The sequence below is a fragment of the Callithrix jacchus genome, chromosome 1 (assembly GCF_049354715.1).
Source record: "Callithrix jacchus isolate 240 chromosome 1, calJac240_pri, whole genome shotgun sequence".
Classification (NCBI taxonomy): domain Eukaryota; kingdom Metazoa; phylum Chordata; class Mammalia; order Primates; family Cebidae; genus Callithrix; species Callithrix jacchus.
The window spans coordinates 105,984,937-106,002,263 of record NC_133502.1 but is presented as its reverse complement, the minus strand read 5'-3'; the positions used below and the strand labels follow the sequence as shown (position 1 = coordinate 106,002,263).

Below are 17,327 nucleotides of genomic sequence, written 5' to 3'. Positions count from 1 at the left end.
TGCACACCAAATTTTGAAGAGTTCGTAGAAAAGTGTAGTAGATTGAATTAATAATTTTTATATCAATGATGTGGTATAATAATGTAGATATAGTAGGTTAAATAAAATACATTGTGAATTTCACTTGTTTTAGATCTTTTTTTTTTTTTTCTTCTCGAAATGGTGTCTTGCTCTGTCTCCCAGCCTGGAGTGCAAGGGCACAATCTTGGCTCACTGCAACCTCTGCCTCCCAACTTCAAGCACTTCTCCGACCTCCGCCTCCTGAGGAACTAGGATTACATATACCCACCACCATGCCCAGCTAAGTTTTGTATTTTTTAGTAGAGATGGAGATTTCACCATGTTGGCCAGGCTGGTCTTGAACTCCTGACCTTGTGATCCGCCTGCCTTGGCCTCCCAAAGTGCTGGGATTACAGGTGTGAGCCACTGCACCTGACCGAATTTCACTTTTTTTAATGTGGCTACTTAAAAATTTAAAATATGTACGTGACTCACAATATTTTCCTGTTGGACAGCACTGTCTTAGAGTGTAGCACCATCACCATATCCCAATAAATGCTCATAAAAAAGAATAGCAAGAGTCCTATGTATTAAGTGGGAGAGAAGACAGCTCAGAAGAGTTTACCAACAACTTTCTTATTGTGTAGGAAAAGTGAAGACCTCAAAGAAATAAACATAGCCCTTTGTTTCACTTCTTACCATATTTTACCCTTCATAAAACTTAAAGAATAGGTAGTCTTGTTTAGTTTTTGCATTATTTTGTGCTTGCTAGATTACAATGCATGAATATCTTTCTACAACCCAGGCACCACACTATGTTCTTTAGCTGTGTCCATCATTTTCAAGTCCCTTAATTTTAATACCAAAGCACACTGGTTTCCAAAAGTAAAATAAGTGCTGACTCTCTAGATAATTGTCTATGATGCCATTCAGCCATCCATGTTGATAACTTCAGAGTTCACCAACAACTTCTGAATTCCTTGTCAATTTCCAAGTTCCTTAATATCTTCCACTTGACTTTCATCATATGTACCCCAAAACTATGTACAATTATAAGATATATTGAAATAAATGTTTTTTAAAGGATATGGCAAATCTATAGGCACTCATATGAGAACAAATTTTAAAATGCTAAAAAAAAAAGAATATCCAAACAGATTTTAAAGTGCATAAAATAAATAAATGGAAAATGGAAAAGCTACAAGGCTTTTTAACTTGCTGTAGTCCCATTTATTTGTTTTTGCTTTTGTAGCCTGAGCTTTTGATGTGATATCCAAGAAATCACTGCCAAGGCCAATGTCAAATAAATTTTTCCCTATGTTCTCTTCTAGGAGTTTTATGGTTTCAGATCTTACATTTAGGTCTTCTATTCATTTTGAGTTTATTTCTATGTATAGTGCAAGATAAGCGTCCAATTTCATTCTTTTGCATTTTTATTTTCCCAGCCATCATTTACTGAAGAGGTTTTGTTTTTTTCTTTCTCCCTTAAGTCCTCTTGGTTCTCTGGTTCAAAATTAGTTGACTATGTATGTTTTGATTTATTTCTGGGCTCTTTATTCTGTTCCAATGGTCTGTATTTCTGTTTTTATGCCAGTACCGTAGTGTTTTGATTACTTTAGCTTTGTAATTTAATTTTAAATTAGCAAGTGTGGTACTTCCAACTTTTCTTTTTCCTCAGCATTACTTAGTTTTTTTTGTGGCTCCATACAAATTTTAGTATTGTTTGTGCATTTCCATGAAGGATGTTATTGGAATTTTGATAAGGGTTGCATTAAATCTGTATATTGTTTTGGGTAGTGTGAATATTCTTATAATATTAGTGCTTTTGATTCATGAGCACAGGATATTTTTCCATTTATTTGCATCTTGTACAATCTCTTTCATCAATCTTTTTTAGTTTTCAATCTACAAATCTTTCATCTCCTTGAATAAATTTGTTTCTAAGTAGTTTTTTATGTTATCATAAATGGGATTCTTTTCAGCTGGGTCATTGTTTCTGTATAGAAAGGCTACTGATGTTTGTATGTTGATTTTATATCGTGCAACTTACTCAATTCATTAGTTCTGAGAGAGAGAGAGAGAGTATGTGTGTGATCTTTGGGATTTTCTATATATAGAAATTTCAAATCCCTATATATGACATGATCTATATATAGGATCATGTCATCTGTAAATAGAGATCATTTTACTTCTTCCTTTCCAATTGGGATGATTTTATTTATTTTTCGTGTCTGATTGCTCTTGCTAGTACTTCCAATACTATGTTGAATAGAAATAGCAAGAGTGGGCATCCCTGCCATGTACTAGATTGTGGAAAAGTTTTCAGTTGTTCCCAACTGATTATGATGTGAGCTGTTGGTTTCTCATAAAAGGCCTTTATTATGCAGAGAAACTTTCCTTCTATACCTAAAATGTTAAGAGTTTTTGTCAAGAAAGAATGCTGAACTTTGTCAAATGCCTTTCCTGTACCAATTGAGATTATCATGTGGTTTTTATCTTTCATTCTGTTAAGTCAGTTTTTGCATGTCAGGGATAAATCCCACTTGGTCATGATGCATAATTTCTTTGATGTGTTGTTGAATTTGGTTTTCATCAATATTTATCAGAGATATTGGCCTGAAGTTTTATTTTCTTAACATACGTTGTCTGGCTTAGGTATCAAGGTGATGCTGACCTCATAAAATGTGTTTGGAAGTATTCCCCGTAGCTCTAATTTTTGGAAGAGTCTAACAAGTATCGATAATAATTATTCTTTGAAGGTTTGATAAAATTCAGCCATGAAGCCATCTGGTCCTAGGCTTTTCTATTTTGGAAAGTTTTTCATCACTTCCTTAACTTCTTTATTTGTTGTTGGAGTGTTTAAACTTCCTGTTTCTTCCCAATTCAATCTTGATAGGTTATTTTTTCTAGAAATTTATCCATTTCTTCTAGGTTCTCTAATTTGTTAGCATAAAATTGTTCATCATAATCCCTAATGATCATTTTGATTTCTGAGGTATCTATTGCAATATCTCAGCTTTCATTTCTGATTTTATTTATTTGAGAGGGAGGACTCAAGATGGCGCTGTGAGAACAACCCAGGATTGAAGCTCTCGCTGGATGCACGGAGAGGGTGAGTCGGGGACGCATTTCCAGACGGATCTTAGTTGCCCACAGAACGGGGAAATTCCCAGGTATAAAAGAGACGCGGGACGCCAGGCAGAGGCCTAGGCTGGTGTAGCTGGCAGTCGGTGCGGCTGCGGCCCGCGCCGGAGCGCAGAGGCGCTCCACAGCGCTCCATGCAAAAATGCACTGTTACAGGTGCCCTGTTGAACTGGCAAACTGAGACCTGAGAGGGCTGAACTTGAGACTGAACGGGACTTGGACAGTGAGCCAGCCCAGGAAATCCCAGGGAAACAGCGTTTGGGGTAGCGCAGTGCGACAAACCAAACGGCGATTCCAAATGCTCCCAGTGAGGAGGTTTTCTTAAAGCACAGCTCTGTTGGGGAGGGGCATTTGCCATTACCGAGGCAATCAGCCCCTACTGAGGTACACGCCCATTGCTGACACAGCCTGCCATTGCCGAGGCAACCCGGTACAACAGAGAGACTCTGCCGCAGGGCGTAGCCCGTGGCAACAAGGCGGAGACTGCAGCAGAAGGCCAGAGCCTGCAGCAACAGGGCAAACCTCACACCAGCAGGGCGGAGCCTCGGCAGGCAAAGAGTGACTAGACTGCCTCCTAGCTGGGCAGGACAGCGAGGCGGACACTCACAAGGAAAGCCCCAACACCCCCCCAGACAGAGCATCTGAGAAAAAAAGGTTTTTTTAATGAGTTATATTGCAGCAGAATTAAACATAGCAGCCTAACAGCCCTGAATGAACAATAGAGCTCACAGCTCAGCACTTGAGCTCCTACAAAGTACAGACTGTCTCCTCAAGCAGCTCCCTGACCCCTCTATATCCAAAAGACTGACATTTGGCAGGCATCATTCTGGGACAAAGATAGCAGAAAAGGAAACTGGTAGCATCCCTCGCTGTTCCGCAGCTGCTATAGGTGCACCCCAGACAAGCAGGGCCTGGAGTGGACCTCAGCAGTCGTACAGCGAAGAGGCTAGGCTGGTAGAAGGAAAACCAAGTAACAGAAATAATTCATCATCAACAATCTGGGTGTCCACTCAGAGACCCAATCGAAAAGTCAGCAACTACATAGACAGCTGGATCAATCCACAAAGATGGGAAGAAACCAGCGCAAAAAGGAGGAAAACACCCGAAACCAGAACACCTCACCACCTAGAAAGGACCAAAACTCCTCACCAGCAAGGGAACAAAGCTGGATGGAGAATGACTGTGACGAAATGACGGAATTAGACTTCAGAAGGTGGATAATGAGAAACTTTTGTGAGCTAAAAGAACATGTTTTAAATCAATGCAAAGAAACTAAGAACCTTGAAAAAAGATTTGAGGAAATGATAACAAGAATGGATACCTTAGAGAGGAATATGAATGAATTAAAGGAGCTGAAAAACACAATACGAGAACTTCGCAAAGCATGCAGAAGTTTCAATAGCCGAATTGACCAAGCAGAAGAAAGAATATCAGAAGTCGAAGATAACTCAATGAAATAAAACGAGAAACCAAGATCAGAGAAAAAAGCACAAAAAGGAATGAACAAAGTTTCCAAGAAATGTGGGACTATGTGAAGAGACCTAACCTATGTTTGATAGGTATACCAGAATGTGATGAAGAGAATGAATCCAAGCTGGAAAATACTCTTCAGGACATTATCCAGGAAAACTTCCCCCACCTAGCAAGACAGGCCAACACTCAAATGCAGGAAATACAGAGAACACCACAAAGATATTCCACAAGAAGAGCAACCCCAAGGGACATAATCGTCAGATTCAACAAAGTTGAAATAAAGGAGAAAATACTAAGGGCAGCCAGGAAGAAAGGTCGGGTCACCCAAAAAGGGAAGCCCATCAGACTCACAGCAGATCTCTCAGCAGAAACTCTACAAGCCAGAAGAGAGTGGGGGCCAATATTCAACATCCTTAAAGAAAAGAACTTTCAACCCAGAATTTCATATCCAGCCAAACTGAGCTTCAGAAGTGAAGGAAAAATAAAATCCTTTGCAAACAAGCAAGTACTCAGAGATTTTGTCACCACCAGGCCTGCTTTACAAGAGCTCCTGAAAGAGGCACTACATATAGAAAGGAACAACCAGTACCAGCCATTCCAAAATCACACTAAATGCTAAGGAGCATCAATATAATGAAGAATCTACAACAACTAATGGGCAAAACAGCCAGCTAGCATCAAAATGGCAGTATCAAATTCACACATAAGAATATTAACCCTAAATGTAAATGGACTAAATGCACCAATCAAAAGACACAGACTGGCAAATTGGATAAAAAGCCAAAACCCATCAGTGTGCTGTATCCAGGAAACCCATCTCACATGCAAGGATACACAAAGGCTCAAAATATAGGGATGGAGGAAGATTTACCAAGCAAATGGAGAGCAAAAGAAAGCAGGAGTTGCAATTCTCATCTCTGATTAAATAGACTTTAAAGCAACAAAGATCAAAAGAGACAAAGAAGGCCATTACATAATGGTAAAAGGATCAATACAACAAGAAGAGCTAACGATCCTAAACATATATGGACCCAATGCAGGAGCACCCAGATACATAAGGCAAGTTCTTAATGACTTACAAAGAGACTTAGACTCCCACACAATAATAGTGGGAGACTTTAACACTCCACTGTCAATATTAGACAGATCAACCAGACAGAAAATCAACAAGGATGTCCAGGGCTTAAACTCAGACTTGGAGCAAGCAAACCTGATAGACATTTACAGAACTCTTTACCCCAAATCCACAGAATATACATTCTTCTCAGCACCACATCACACCTACTCTAAAATTGACCACATAATTGGAAGTAAAGCACTGCTCAGCAAATGCAAAACAACTGAAATCATAACAAACAGCCTCTCAGACCATAGTGCAATCAAGTTAGAACTCAGAATTCAGAAACCAACCCAGAACCGCACAGCTTCATGGAAACTGAACAACTGGCTCTTGAATGTTGACTGGATAAACAACGAAATGAAGGCAGAAATAAAGAAGTTCTTTGAAACCAATGAGAACGAAGACACAACATGCCAGAATCTCTGGGATATATTTAAAGCAGTATCTAGAGGAAAGTATATAGCAATAAGTGCCCATATGAGGAGAATGGAGAGATCCAAACTTGACACCCTATCGTCAAAATTGAAAGATCTAGAGGAGCAAGATCAAAAAAACTCAAAACCCAGCAGAAGACAAGAAATAACTAAGATCAGAGCTGAACTGAAGGAGATTGAGACACGAAAAACCCTCCAAAGAATCAATAAATCCAAGAGCTGGTTTTTTGAAAAGATCAACAAAATAGACCACTAGCCAGATTGATTAAAAAGAAAAGAGAGAACAACCAAATAGATGCAATAAAAAATGATAAAGGGGAAATCACCACAGATTCCACAGAAATTCAAACCATCATCAGAGAATATTACAAACAACTCTATGCACATAAACTAGTAAACCTGGAAGAAATGGATAAATTCCTGGACTCCTGCGTCCTCCCAAGCCTAAACAAGGAGGAAGCTGAAACTATGAATAGACCAATAACAAGGGCAGAAGTCATGGCAGCAATTAAGAGCCTACCACACAAAAAAAGCCCAGTCCAGACGGGTTCACAGTCAAATTCTACCAGACACACAAAGAGCAGCTGGTACCATTATTTCTGAAACTATTCCAAATAATCCAAAAAGAAGGAATCCTTCCCACATCATTCTATGAGACCAATATCATCCTGATACCAAAACCTGGCAGAGACCCAACAAGAAAAGAAAACTTCAGGCCAATATCCATGATGAACATAGATGCAAAAATCTTCAATAAAATATTGGCAAGCCGATTGCAATAGCAAATCAAAAAACTTATTCATCGTGATCAAGTAGGATTCATCCCAGGGATGCAAGGCTGGTTCAACATATGCAAGTCTATAAACGTAATTCACCACATAAACAGAACCAAAAACAAAAACCACACGATTATTTCAATTGATGCAGAGAAGGCATTTGACAAAATTCAACAGCTTTTTATGCTAAAAACCCTTAATAAACTCGGTATCGATGGAACGTATCTCAAAGTAACAAAAGCTATTTATGACAAACCAACAGCCAATATCATACTGAATGGGCAAAAACTGGAAGCATTCCCTTTGAAATCCGGCACTAAACAAGGATGCCCTCTGTCACCACTCCTATTCAATATAGTACTCGAAGTTCTAGCCAAAGCAATCAGGCAAGAAAAAGAAATAAAGGGTATTGAAATAGGAAAGGTGGAAGCCAAATTGTCTCTATTTGCAGACGACATGGTAGTATACCTAGAAGACCCCATCGCCTCAGCCCAAAAACTCCTGAAACTGATAAGCAGCTTCAGCAAAGTCTCAGGATATAAAATCAATGTGCAAAAATCACAAGCCTTCCTCTACACCAGTGACAGACTTAAAGAGAGCCAAATCAAGAACGAACTGCCATTCACAGTTGCTACAAAAAGAATAAAATACCTTGGAATACAACTGACAAGGAACGTAAGGGACCTCTTCAAGGAAAACTACAAACCACTACTCAACGAAATCAGAGAGGACACAAACAGATGGAGAAACATTCCATGTTCATGGTTAGGAAGAATTAATATCGTAAAAATGGCTATACTGCCCAAAGTAATTTACAAAATCAATGCTATACCCATCAAGCTACCTTGACTTTCTTCACAGAACTGGAAAAAACCACCATGAACTTCATATGGAACCAAAAGAGAGCCCGCATACCCAAGTCAATTCTAAGCAAAAAGAACACAGCGGGGGGGCATCACACTACCGGATTTCAAACTATACTACAAGGCTACAGTAATCAAAGCAGCATGGTACTGGTACCAAAACAGAGATATAGACCAATGGAACAGAACAGAGGCATCAGAGGCAACACAACATAGCTACAACCATACAATCTTTGATAAACCCGACAAAAACAAGCAATGGGGAAAGGATTCCCTGTTCAACAAATGGTGCTGGGAAAACTGGCTAGCCATGTGCAGAAAGCAGAAACTGGACCCCTTCCTGACACCTTACACTAAAATTAACTCCAGATGGATTAAAGACTTAAACATAAGACCCGGCACCATAAAAACCCTAGAAGGAAATCTAGGCAAAACCATCCAGGACATAGGAGTAGGCAAGGACTTCATGAACAAAACACCAAAAGCATTGGCAACAAAAGCTAAAATAGACAAATGGGACCTAATGAAACTCCACAGCTTCTGCACAGCAAAAGAAACAGTCTCTAGTGTGAATCGGCAACCAGCAGAATTGGAAAAAATTTTTTCAGTTTACCCATCTGACAAAGGGCTGATATCCAGAATTTACAAAGAACTCGAACAGATTTACAGGAAAAAAACAAAGAAGCCCATTCAAAATTGGGCAAAGGATATGAACAGACACTTTATGAAAGAAGACATATATGAGGCCAACAATCATATGAAAAAATGCTCATCGTCACTGGTCATCAGATAGATGCAAATCAAAACCACATTGAGATACCATCTCACGCCAGTTAGAATGGCGATCATTAAAAAATCTGGAGTCAACAGATGCTGGAGAGGATGTGAAGAAAAAGGAACACTTTTACACTGTTGGTGGGAGTGTAAATTAGTCCAACCATTGTGGAAGACAGTGTGGCGATTCCTCAAGGCCTTAGAATTAGAAATTCCATTTGATCCAGCAATCCCATTACTGGTTATATATTCAAAGGACTAAATCCTTCTACTATAAGGACACATGCACACGAATGTTCATTGCAGCACTGTTTACAATAGCAAAGACCTGGAATCAACCCAAATGCCCATTGATGATAGACTGGATTCAGAAAATGTGGCACATATACACCATGGAATATTATGCAGCAATCAGAAATGATGAGTTCATGTCGTTTGCAGGGACTTGGATGAATCTGGAGAACATCATTCTCAGCAAACTGACACAAGAACAGAAAATGAAACACCGCATTTTCTCACTCATAGGCGGGTGATGAAAAATGAGAACACATGGACACAGGGATGGGAATACTAAACACTGCGGTCTATTGGGGGGAAAGGGGGAGGGCCAGTGGGAGGGGGAGGTGGGGAGGGATAGCCTGGGGAGAAATGCCAAATGTGGGTGAAGGGGAGAAAGGAAACAAAACACACTGCCATGTGTGTACCTATGCAACTGTATTGCATGCTCTGCACATGTACCCCAAAACCTAAAATGCAATTAAAAAAAAGTCCAATTTCTTTCACAAAAATGCAAGGAAAAAGAAAAGAGGATTGAGGAAATCTAAAAGAGACATAATAGACCATATCAACCAAACACAATACATAACCCATATTAGCATTCTAATTCAAACCAGCCAACTACACAAAATGTTTTTAGATAATTGAGGATATTTAATATTACCTGGATAATTTAATGCTATTAATGGATTATTTAGGTGTGATAATGGTATTATGGTTACATTGAAAGGAATCTTCTTTTTTATAAACGGGGTCTTGCTATGTTGCCCTGGCTGGTCTTGAACTCCTGGCCTCAAGTGATTCACCCACCTTAGCCTACCAAAGGGTTGGGTTTACAGGTAGGAGTCACTGCACCCAGCTCACTGATGGAATTATCTTTTAGAGAAATATTCAAAAATATTTATGAATACAATGATACAATATCTGAGATTTGATCCAAAATAATTCAGTGGGGAGAGGACTGTCAGAGGATAAAGATGACGCAAGGTTGGCCCAGACTAGAAGTAAATAGAGGTTAATTACAGTAATCTCTTTAAACTTAAAGAAAATATGTATCTTATACATTATGACATGTGTATCTTAAGATACATAATATACATTATGTCATATTTCAAAGAATGCTTATATTTTCTTTAAGTTTACAACCTATACCTTGAATAACAAATAATAGTCCCCTTAATTTTAGGAACTACTGGTCATAAATATGCCCTTATATATAGTCGTCTATATACATAGCAAAAGCACAGTATTTGACAAACAGGAAATCTCGTAGGCTACTTTTAACCTTATTGTTCTCTTTGCCTGAATTTGGGAGTAGAAACTGCTTCACTGGCTAAGAAAATCATAACGGTCCCAAAATACTATTAATTACTGATTTCAATAAACATATCCCTACGTGCTAAGAACAAGTAAGAAAATGAAGTCCATGCTCAGGTAAACCTGACAATGTTAAGATAGGTGAGTAACAGGGAACTAATATTTAACTGAATTTCATACTGGACTCTCAAAGCCTTTTCCTTTTTCTACTCTAATTTGTGTTTTGGATGGGGCAAATTTTGGTATTGTTAGCAATCACCTATGTAAGCTCTTTGCAGGTGGTGTATATAGAATCAATTAATGCTTAAAATCCATTACAAGGCCGGGCGCGGTGGCTCACGCCTGTAATCCCAGCACTTTGGGAGGCCGAGGCGGGTGGATCACGAGGTCAAGAGATCAAGACAATCCTGGTCAACATGGTGAAACCCTGTCTCTACTGAAAAAAAAAAACAAAAAAATTAGCTGGGCATAGTGGCGCGTGCCTGTAATCCTATCTACTCAGGAGGCTGAGGCAGGAGAGTTGCCTGAACCCAGGAGGCGGAGGTTGCGGTGAGCGGAGATCGCGCCATTGCACTCCAGTCTGTGTAACAAGAGCGATACTCCATCTCAAAAAATCCATTAGAATAATTTCAGTGATTACATGAAAAAAATACCCAGAAAAGCTTTTTTGTAGAAATTATGAGGTGATATTAACAATTAGAATAAGGTTACTATTTAGACTGCAATCAGCTGTTAAAGTGGAAAGAAATTTCTGAGCATTTTTCCTGAAAGCTGGGGAGGTCTGAGAACCATGACTCCCCCACACTTCCAATAAAATGTGGTGAAGGACTGGTACAAAATTTTAAAAGCCACCATTTGCTAAATCTCCCCGCCAGCCTTGTTAGTCCTTACCGCCATTTGATTCCATTATTTTTCTCGTGGTTTCTGCTGTTTCTTTAACTTTTCTAACGGCCGCTATTAAGTAAAAATGAAAGGAATGGGGGCCGTGTGATCTAGGCAGCTTGGAGATGAGATTTGGGAATCATCAGCTGCATTCCAATATATAAATAGATTTTATTCATTTTGGATACTAAAAGTACACAGAATCGGGACTGTAGAATGTTACCGTCGTACTAGACGACACCTGCCTGGGATTTGCTGGCAATCGACGGGCCCCTCTGCTTGGAGCCTTCAGCCAGACGCAGGGGACCCTAGTCCAGCTGTTCCCGGACCTTGTCTCCTCTCCAGGGACCACCAGCTCCCCCACTCCTGTAGACCAGGACCTTCTGACCTGAGGATCCGCGAGGGCTAGTCCTTGCGACAGCCTGCGTCCCCCTGCCCGCTCGTCTCTTGGACCTTCACTGCAGGCCCGCGCAGCCCAGCTTGTGGACACATTTCAGGCTGCCAGGATCCAGCGCGGGGCGACGAAACGGATAGCGGGATCGAGACTCCGGAGAGGAATTCCGGCTTCCCGGGGTGGCGCAGATCACCGAGCTGCCCCACTCCACCGCCTTGGGAAGGTGGCTGGGATTAGGAGGTGGCTTCGGGCCCGCAGGGAGTCCAGGGGAGAGATCCCTGGTACTGCCGGCGCCTAAGTTGAGGGTGCCTGGGTTCCTGGGGACCACGAGAGGAAAAAGAACGAAAATCACGCCAGGGAGGAAGCAAGCAGAGAATGCTCCTTTGTGAAGCGGAGTGCTCTGGGCTGGCGAGGACTGGGGCGCGGCCCGGGGGAGTCTGGCGGCGCGGTTCCCACGCTCCGCAGAGGCTTCCAGGAAAACCCACAGCCCGGGCGCTGGGGTAGGGACCTGATCTCGCGCATCTTTCGACGCGGCTGGGTCTCAGGGAGAGAAATGCGCTTCCTGGCGCTGGGGCTCGTGAGACAGAGGCCAGGAGGATGAATCTGAGGCTTTGGTCCAGGTCAGGCTTCGACCCCTGAGACCCGCGAGAGGCCCAGGCAGGAAAGGGTGGCGTGCGTGCATGGAGTTAGTGGTTCAGAAAGCAAACCCGGCAGGGTGCTACTGCCTGAGCGTCCTCGGGCGAGTTTTTAATATTTCCGAGTTGCTTATTCCTAGTCTGGAAAATGGAGAATTCTACAGTGTCTTCTTCTGGGAGTGCTAAAGGAGGATCCCGTGCCTGGCACACCGGGAACAGCGGGGAAACGGTTGGCCAATATTGTTATTATTAGAGTTATCAGCAGGCAGGACAGTGTGTGGGGGGGGTCACTTTTCCCCAGTTTTCCTTTTGTTCCTGTTCCAGCCTCCCCCACGCCTCCCAGGCCTTCACGCGCGGCTCCAGCTCTTCGGATCCCCTCCCTGTGCAACTCTAGGGTTGCCTATCAGCCAGTCCTCGAGAAGAAGATCCCCAGGGTGGAAGACCACCCTCGAACCGCGACCCTGGACTCTTCGCGCAACTTGCAAGCGCCGTGGTTTTTAAACCCGGCCTCAGGGTTACAGAAGCCCGGCGTCCGGGGGGTCCGTGCAGAACCACGGGGGCCCGGCGTCCGGGGGGTCCGTGCAGAACCACGGGGACCCGGCCTGGGATCCAGAGTACGGCCTCTTGCTCTGTGCCTTCAGAAAGGCGGCCGGTCCTGGTCTACGCGCCTCAGGGACGCGCCCATGCCTAGCGGAGCTTCGGCGCCTCCAAGACGCCTGGGCTGCCGCGGTGTCGATGCTCGGTGGTGTTGGTGGGTTCGTAGGTGCGCCAGGCGACCTTCCCTTTCCGCGAGGGAACTCCCTGCGGGTCACACCGGAAGGCCGGATCTCTCCTCGCCGCCTGGGTGCTTCCAAACAGGAATTTACTCCGCCACTGAATCGATTGTTTAATGATTCATCTTTGGATATGGTTTCATCAGATAAAAATTAGGAACTGGAAGGCCGGCCCGGGCCGGGGTCTGACCCTCAGTCACCCATGTTCGAATTTTCTTGGCAGTGTTGGTCTTGCCTCGGGCAAGGGAAGGAAGAAAATAAGGAGGATGCCAAGAGAGCTTAGAGAAAGTCCTTTCTGGGTTCAGCGGCCGGCTGTAGCCTCACTCCCAGGACGTTTGTTGACTGAGTAAAAGAACGAAGGTCGGCCTGGAAAGTTTCGCACAAAGGGCAAAGGGGAGTTGGAACTTGAACCGGAGAGAATGTGGCATTAAATAGGACCCCTCTATTATCAGTTTGTTTCCAAACTCTTAAACTGCTCCAGCCTTGCCGAATTTGCTGAAGTAGTCTATCTTGGACGCTGGTGGCGATTGGGGCTGACGGCTACCTGTGCAAAGAAGAGGGAAGAATTGGAAGCTGGAGTCAGGGCGGCTACCAGGGGTGGGGCTTGGGAACTTTCCGGAATGTCCTCAAAACCGCAGGAGCCGGGAGGAAATCTCCCGTGGGGGATCTTAGGTAGGGCAAGAGGATGGGAGGGAGAAGAGAAGCCGTAGTAAAAATTGGCCACTTAGACTACTGCAAAAATGTGGGTCTCCAGGTTCGTCCTCCCTCAAGAAATAATAAATTTATAGCTGAGGGTGGGAGGTAGATGGGGGTTGCAGGAGCAACTTTCTCTCATTCACAGAGCGGCTTCCCTCCAAGTGGCACGGAATTGGGAACCCTACTCAGGACTGGAAAAACGGCTGAGTTCCTAGAAATGTGCTTCCTTCCTGGGGAGCAATTCGTGATGGGCGTTCTTGTCTGGTTTCCCCCCACCCCGGTCCCCTGACTCCGAATAACACTTAAACCTTTCTAGTTGCAAAGTCATTTCAGAAAATTTTTAAATAAGTTTTGAAAATTCTAGTGCTTTAAAATATATATAATGCCTTTTATTTTCTCTGACTAAACACGTTGACCATTACATTCCAAATTGATCTGAAATGGGTTTCCAGCTTGTTGGGGGCGAGGGGTGGCGGAAATCAGCGTCTTTATAAAGATGAAAAAAAAAATGAAGAATATATTTACATACCTTCCTATTCTTTTCTTCTAGAGGTCTCGTAAATAGTAAATTTCCTATTTTAAAAGTCAAGACTTTTTCAACCTCAAATATTTGGCATTTTTAAAGGCCATATTAAAGTGGATTACTTATGTATGATAAATATGAATTGTGAAAAATAAACTAAGAAAATAACGTAGGTTTTAAACAAGCTCCATTTTAGAAAGGGAAGAATGAGACGTAATAGAAAATAAACGATGTAGTGTAGTGACTTAGCATTTTATTTCGTCTATATAACTAGGCTTAATTTTAATACCTTAATTTTAACATGAAAGATGGCACGTCAGTCACACAGATATCAATGTTCTGAAATTAACAACCCACTTACATTACACATCCCTATCAGGAAGAGACAGAGGGCACAAGCATTTTGCACTTAGGAATAATACTTCCAGTTCCATGGAAGTGAAGAAGGGGGAACATGTTTGGCGTTGGAGACTGTGTTTTTTGTTTGCTTGCTTGTTTTTCTTTTAATACCAGAACAAAATACCCCACTCACTTTCATACTTCCCAAGGAAATGTGCAAATCGGGAAAGCTGTGGAAGCCACAGCTGAAGGCAAGAAAAGATGACTTGACGCCCTCCGAAGTTTACGTTCAGGTGGTCTTTAGAGGAATGGAATCCAGCTGTTCCTTTCTAACCATTTTGCAGCAAACAGAAGTTTGTGTTTGCTCTGCAGCGCGATTCAGATGCACAGGCCCAATCTCGGTCGCGCAAGGTGGAGTGAGCAGCTGCGGGTCCCTCCGCCCTCCCACCTAGATCTTGGAACGCCCTGCGGAGTTGGCCAGGGAACTGGGCGTGGGTGCTACTCAAAAAGCCGGTGAGATTCCCTTCTCCGCCCAAAGGGACAGCCAGCGAAGTCAGCCTAGAGCCCTCTGCCACTGCCTGATACCTAAGCAGCGCCGAGGCAGCCGACAGGTTCCCTCCCAGCACCACGCCCTTGGTGGGAGCGCAGCTGTCGGCGCAGACTTCCTCCTCCTGATGCTGCTGCTATTGCTGCAAAACTGTCCGAGCCGCGGCAGCGGCGGAAACGTGCAGCAAAGGGGCAGCGGTCTGGGGATGCAACGGGCATGATGGGCGCTGCAGCAGGTGGCAGTAGCTCCACGGGGTCGGGGACAAACTCTGCGCAGCCCCTGTACCGCCTCCCCTGACCCCTTGCATAATACTCTCAATGCTGAAAGAGATGCATCCACCTTCTGGTCGGGACGCGGGACATTGGCCCTCCTCCCAAGGCTGGGGACCTAGCGAGGGCTGCAGAGCCGAAAGGGTGCCAGGGGTCACCAGGTCCGCTCCTTCTACTTTCCCCGGTGCCTCTGCATAGGCGGGGGTCGGGAGCAGTAGGTAGCGAAGAGGATGCGGGTGCAGCAGAGAGCACGGTCGTCTCCCGGGCGCGGCGGTGGAGTAGGCCCCCGGGACAAGCTACGGCGGGGCAGGGGCCCCAAGCAGAAGGCCCGGGTGGGGGTTGTGCAGGGCGGCCGGAGCAGCGGGAAGAGGGAAGGGGTGGGGTCGGTGGTGGGCTCTCGAGGTCGGTTGGTGGCGCTTGAAACGCTACCTGCGCGGGAGAAAGCTGCCATTGTCGAACACGTCCGGAGAGGCGGGGTCCAGGCTCCAGTAGTTGCCCTTGCCTGGGTGGCCCGGCTCGCGGGGGATCTTGACGAAGCAGTCGTTGAGCGAGAGGTTGTGGCGGAAGCTGTTCTGCCAGGCGGGGAACTTGCGGCGGTAGTAGGGAAAGCGGCCGCTGATGAAGGCGCAGATGCCGCTGAGCGTGAGGCGCTTGTGCGGGCTCTGCAGGATGGCCATGGTGATCAGCGCGATGTAAGAGTAGGGGGGCTTTGCCGGCTGCGGGGTGTCTCCAGAGGCCGCCGCATACCTCGGCGGTATCCTGAACTTGGTGCCAAAGTCCGAGGGCTCGCTCGGGCCGCCGCCGCCCTCGTTGCGCTCTCTGGGAAGCGAACCCCCGCCCCGCCGAGCCACCTGCAGCTCCGGCTGGGGCTGCTGCTCTAGGAACTGCTGGCTTGCCTCCTCCTCGTCGTCTTCCTCCTCGTCTTCATCTACCTCCTCTCCCAGGACATTGATTTTACCGTTTTTCCCATCCGAGTCCCGGAGGCTGCGCTGCAGTGTGGAGGGAAGGCGCTCAGCTCTTGGCAAGTCCATGGAGGAGCAGGTTCTTCAGTCGCAGGGGATGCGGTGGCCGATCACCTGGCCTGGGGTGGGCTGGACTGGAAGCCTGGGATGAATGTTGCAAGAACACTAGTGGTTACCCTTTGGGATGTTTTCGTCTGCTTGTTTCTACTCCTTTCCAACAACGTCCAGCAAAGTATGCACGTTGTCTTTTACAAAAGCTTCTTCAAGACCATGTGTGGTGGACTCCCCCTTTATAATCCTTCTTCCCCTACCTCTGAGCGGTGCCACTTCCTCCTGACGCAGTCCAATGATGAGGGTCTGCTGGGCAAATACTCGACCTAATAAAAGCCCAGACCCCTCCTCCTTGCACCCACCTGCCACCAAGGAAGATGCTCCACTCGTCCAGCTCAGCAAGCTAGTTGGCCGGGCTTTGCATGGGTTCTGTTAAGGCGCATAATTAAAACCGCGCAAATAAAAACGAGGTAGGAAAGTATGATACTCAACAATCTATGACCACTTAGACATGCAGCTTTCTCTCCTGGAGAAAAGAAATGGCGGCTGGGCGGGCAGGAGGCGGGGAGGCTGAAATGTGCACGGTGGTCTGTAAAGGAATGTGTAGACGTGAAAGTACGTTTTTGTGTTTCACAGCTGGGTAATTACCCATTTTCTTTGATAGAGTCTGTCCTTATCCAGAATGGTGAGCTGAATTATATTTAAGGTTCTAACAACATTCCCAAGCTGAATGGGGGGTTTGAGGCGGGGGTTGGGGGGGGTGGAGGGCGTGCGCGGGTGTTGCTTTGCCCCTTTTACCTTTTCCTCTCCTCCCCAAGATGCTCTCCGACTCAAATTTTCAAAAAGGTTGAAATGTCTTAGCATTAAGTTGTGCAAGTTCATTCAGGGAAGGCAGAAGAGCTCACGTGGGTCCTCTGTCCCGTTATAGTAATGGTTCTCCAACTTCTTTGAATATTTAACCACAGTAAGAAATGCATTTTATATCACAATCTTGCACATACAGACATACGTATCTAAGATGGGTTTCACAAAACAATATAATTACACTATAGTGATTACCGATATATATATATTTTTTA

General features: G+C 44.5%; 2 protein-coding genes across 7 annotated transcripts in view; one reads left to right on the top strand and one right to left on the bottom strand.

Moving 5' to 3' along the window:
- Positions 1-17,327, top strand: part of LOC128932067 (dedicator of cytokinesis protein 9-like) — a 60,880-nt gene that overhangs the window by 38,280 nt on the left and 5,273 nt on the right. Inside the window, exons 7-8 of one of the 6 annotated variants that reach the window (XM_078367944.1) lie at positions 3,045-3,112; positions 11,405-11,535. The exons of 3 other annotated variants lie outside the window; for them this stretch is intronic. In XM_078367944.1, the coding sequence (XP_078224070.1) occupies positions 3,045-3,087 (43 nt within the window). In that variant the 3' untranslated portion in view covers positions 3,088-3,112; positions 11,405-11,535. Of the gene's footprint in view, positions 1-183; positions 404-3,044; positions 3,223-11,404; positions 11,536-17,327 lie in introns of those variants that run through there. 2 more of the 6 variants (XM_078367940.1, XM_078367937.1) reach the window with 2 other exon arrangements.
- Positions 14,557-16,283, bottom strand: LOC100401560 (forkhead box protein D4-like 1). Its single transcript, XM_078367859.1, is given in 2 exon segments — positions 14,557-14,936; positions 14,938-16,283. Coding segments are annotated over 2 exon segments (1,557 nt in total). The 5' UTR covers positions 16,267-16,283; the 3' UTR covers positions 14,557-14,708.